Below are 3,088 nucleotides of genomic sequence, written 5' to 3'. Positions count from 1 at the left end.
AATTCCTGCAATACATTGTTAACATTTTAAGATGTAAATACCAGAATATCTCAACATTAACAGTATTCCTACTTTTAGATCCCGCTATTCTAAATTTGATATGATTGCGGTCAATATTGGGGTTATTCATAGTGAAGAAAAACCATTAAATTATTTAACCTATCGTGAGATATTTTATAACTAATTATTTTACGGCTTACTCACGTCATACTTTTTTTCGGTGATGGCACCGAAAAAAAGCCATGATACATTGTCTTAATTAAATCAATGAAAAAGGAAATACTACCTGTAATATTCTCTGTATCTGTGGCATGTTGAGCTGGCGGTTCATGGTGGCCATAGCGCGCGTGACGCCGCGCATAGCCTGCGCCATTGTGCTCTGTGACTTGAGGGTCTGGATCTTGAGCGCCACTGCCTGGATGTTTGCCTTCATTAGCATGAACTTACGCACGTAGCGCCGCGTGCGCACCAGATCCTTCGCCATTATTTTCACTGCATCCTACAACATACATCATACAAATGTAAATAAACCAACAGTTTACACCATTACATTACATACTTATTTCATGATATCAAAAAAGCCTAACATGTACTTTTCTATGACTTTTAAAAAACCTATTTCGACAAAGTAAAAAATTTGATGAACAATCTTAATATCAGTTAACACACATTTAACAAGTTACTGAATAATTCATGAAGCTACCATTTGTCCATCCTTAGCCAACTTCTTGATATCAGCGATAACTTTCTTCTCCTGCTGCTCCATTTTGAGCCTCTCTCGGTCGAGGTCACGCATGGCCTTGTTGAGTGCGCGTTGGTTCTTACGGAGCATCTCCTCGGGAGTCATGCGGTGACCAAATAACCACTCCATTGTGACAAAAACTCTAAACTCCTGAAACATTTAATTAGTCCTTTCTTCAAATATGCCACTTTAAAATATTGAGCTCCACGATATATATTTAAATAGAGCCAATATAGGCAGATGTCTTCAACGAAATTGTATACTTTCATAGTGTGACCAAATACAGACTATGTGAATTTTATTTCAATATACAACAAAACTATTTATTTCTTTATGAAGGCTATAAGTTAAGTATAAACATTTAAAAAACACAAACAATGATAAGAAACAAATGTTTAATATTGTAAACACATAATAAACATATTTTAATGGTCTAGCTAAGATGTAGTACACATCGTCACATGAAATTTTACTAGAGCTAACAAATTTTGTATATTGTTTTGATAACTTACCTTTACGTAAAGTGTATTAAAGCTGCAAACTAAAGAATTTATAAATGATGATTCACCAATTCCTATATGAATTCAATACATTCATCTACAACTGACTTACTTTAACGACACTACAGTTTGCTAATCTATTGTTTAATGTTGTACACTATAGTAAAAACTGTAAAAAAGTTATTAACCACATCACTATTTAAGTTACACCCAATTGCTTAAAAACTTATACAAAATAGTATCGTCGTCACTCGTCACCATTTACAAATTGAACCGTCAATGTCAAAACAAAACTGTCAGATGTTTCCTGACATTGACATTAAAAACCCTGCAATAGATTGTAACATTTGTAAATCAAGACTGCAACGGAAAAAACGCAAATATTGCTATTGATTGAACTACTTTGTACAACTAATTACAAAGTTCTTTGAGTTGTAAATGCTTATGATTATTAAAATATGGAAATACTAGCATAAAATTAGTTTTAAAAGTTATTTTAATAAATCAAGAAGACACATACGAACTCTTTGTAAAAAGCCAACAGCCAATGTCAAATTGACATTTTCATCGTCGTTTACCGTCGATTTCCAAATCAAACAATTCTTTGCGCGCGTTTTGTTTATTACTTAAACTATTAAATTAACTTTATTTAAAATGAATGACGACGATGTGATATTAATGGAAGTAGACGAAACAGAACCAAAAGTCGAAAAAGCGGTTGTGGGGCCGAGTAAACCACTTGGATTGCTACCATGGATAGAAAAGTACAGGCCGCAAACTTTTGAAGACATTGTCGGCAACGAGGACACTGTGTCGCGATTGGCGGTGTTCGCGCGCACGGGCAACGCGCCTAACATCATAATCGCAGGTCCTCCAGGTGTCGGCAAGACGACAACGATCTTATGCCTAGCTCGAGCTCTGCTCGGTGCAGCATTCCGCGACGCTGTGCTCGAGCTGAACGCGTCCAACGACCGCGGCATTGACGTCGTACGCAATAAAATTAAAATGTTCGCACAACAAAAGGTATATATACCGGTTTTAAATGAATCTTTGAATTAAATATGATTATTGTTATTGCATTGTTTGTTTGCAACAGGTGACGCTGCCTGCCGGGCGGCACAAGATAGTGATCCTGGACGAGGCGGACAGCATGACGGAAGGGGCGCAGCAGGCGCTGCGGCGCACCATGGAACTGTACGCCAACACGACGCGGTTTGCGCTCGCTGCCAACAACAGCGAGCGCATCATCGAGCCCATACAGTCTCGCTGCGCCGTGCTGCGCTACTCGCGGCTCACCGACGCACAGATACTCGCCAAGGTAGCTGTTTATAGCTGTAACAACCAAAAAATAACCAAAGGACAGTTGCAGGCTGTTTGACCACATTGTTATTCTGTGAAACTTATAGACTACCTGGGCACAGTGAAAGGGTTATTTTTTTAATTGCAGGTAATAGAAGTGTGCAGGAAGGAAGATTTATCATACACAGAGGAGGGTGTGAATGCAGTAGTGTTCACAGCGCAGGGTGATTTGCGTTCGGCACTCAACAACCTGCAGGCGACAGCGCAGGCCGGCCGCCACGTTAGCCCCGATAACGTTTTCCGTGTGTGTGATGAGCCGCACCCCATGCTGGTGCGCACCATGCTGGAGGCCTGGCTTACAAGGTGCTGCACTATCATCACTGTTATATTACTATTTGCAGCTTAACAATTAATCTCCCTTTGATTGTGTATCGCAGGTGATAGCGAAGCTCATAAAGCAGGGATATGCTGCAGAGGACATAGTGAGCAACATATTCCGCGTGTGCAAGACGCTGGCAGTGGGGGAGGAGCTGCGGCTGGGGCTAGT

General features: G+C 39.9%; 2 protein-coding genes across 4 annotated transcripts in view; one reads left to right on the top strand and one right to left on the bottom strand.

Moving 5' to 3' along the window:
• Nucleotides 1-244: 244 nt before the first annotated feature.
• Nucleotides 245-1,527, bottom strand: LOC106107721 (charged multivesicular body protein 2a). Of its 3 annotated transcripts, none has more exons than XM_013288706.1 (3): nt 1,255-1,527; nt 704-892; nt 245-499 (listed from the first exon to the last, which is right to left on the bottom strand). In XM_013288706.1, exons 2-3 carry the CDS (start codon nt 869-871, stop codon nt 260-262), a joined length of 408 nt encoding a protein of 135 aa, XP_013144160.1. In that variant the 5' UTR covers nt 872-892; nt 1,255-1,527; the 3' UTR covers nt 245-259. The 3 variants fall into 3 exon arrangements, with proteins under 3 accessions (XP_013144160.1, XP_013144162.1, XP_013144163.1); XM_013288708.1 differs by having other exon boundaries at nt 1,355-1,527; XM_013288709.1 differs by having other exon boundaries at nt 1,431-1,509.
• A 263-nt stretch (nt 1,528-1,790) lies between these two features.
• The window catches only part of LOC106107716 (replication factor C subunit 2), a 1,663-nt gene continuing 365 nt past the window's right edge, over nt 1,791-3,088 (top strand). The window contains exons 1-4 of the mRNA XM_013288701.1: nt 1,791-2,265; nt 2,339-2,560; nt 2,690-2,941; nt 2,979-3,086. Coding sequence (XP_013144155.1) covers nt 1,897-2,265; nt 2,339-2,560; nt 2,690-2,941; nt 2,979-3,086 — 951 coding nt within the window. The 5' untranslated portion in view covers nt 1,791-1,896. The remainder of the gene's footprint in view (nt 2,266-2,338; nt 2,561-2,689; nt 2,942-2,978; nt 3,087-3,088) is intronic.

This window comes from Papilio polytes, unplaced genomic scaffold (genome assembly GCF_000836215.1).
Source record: "Papilio polytes unplaced genomic scaffold, Ppol_1.0 DF821911.1, whole genome shotgun sequence".
Classification (NCBI taxonomy): domain Eukaryota; kingdom Metazoa; phylum Arthropoda; class Insecta; order Lepidoptera; family Papilionidae; genus Papilio; species Papilio polytes.
Note: the sequence above shows the minus strand (reverse complement) of the source record. Positions and strands in the feature narration are given on the sequence as shown.

Excerpts from the sequence above, each read along its gene's own strand:
- LOC106107721 (XM_013288706.1), bottom strand. The coding sequence starts at position 871 with ATGGAGTGGTTATTTGGTCACCGCATGACTCCCGAGGAGATGCTCCGT. Across the intron at positions 500-703 it reads TGGCTAAGGATGGACAAATG|GATGCAGTGAAAATAATGGC; the intron begins GTAGCTTCATGA and ends TGTATGTTGTAG.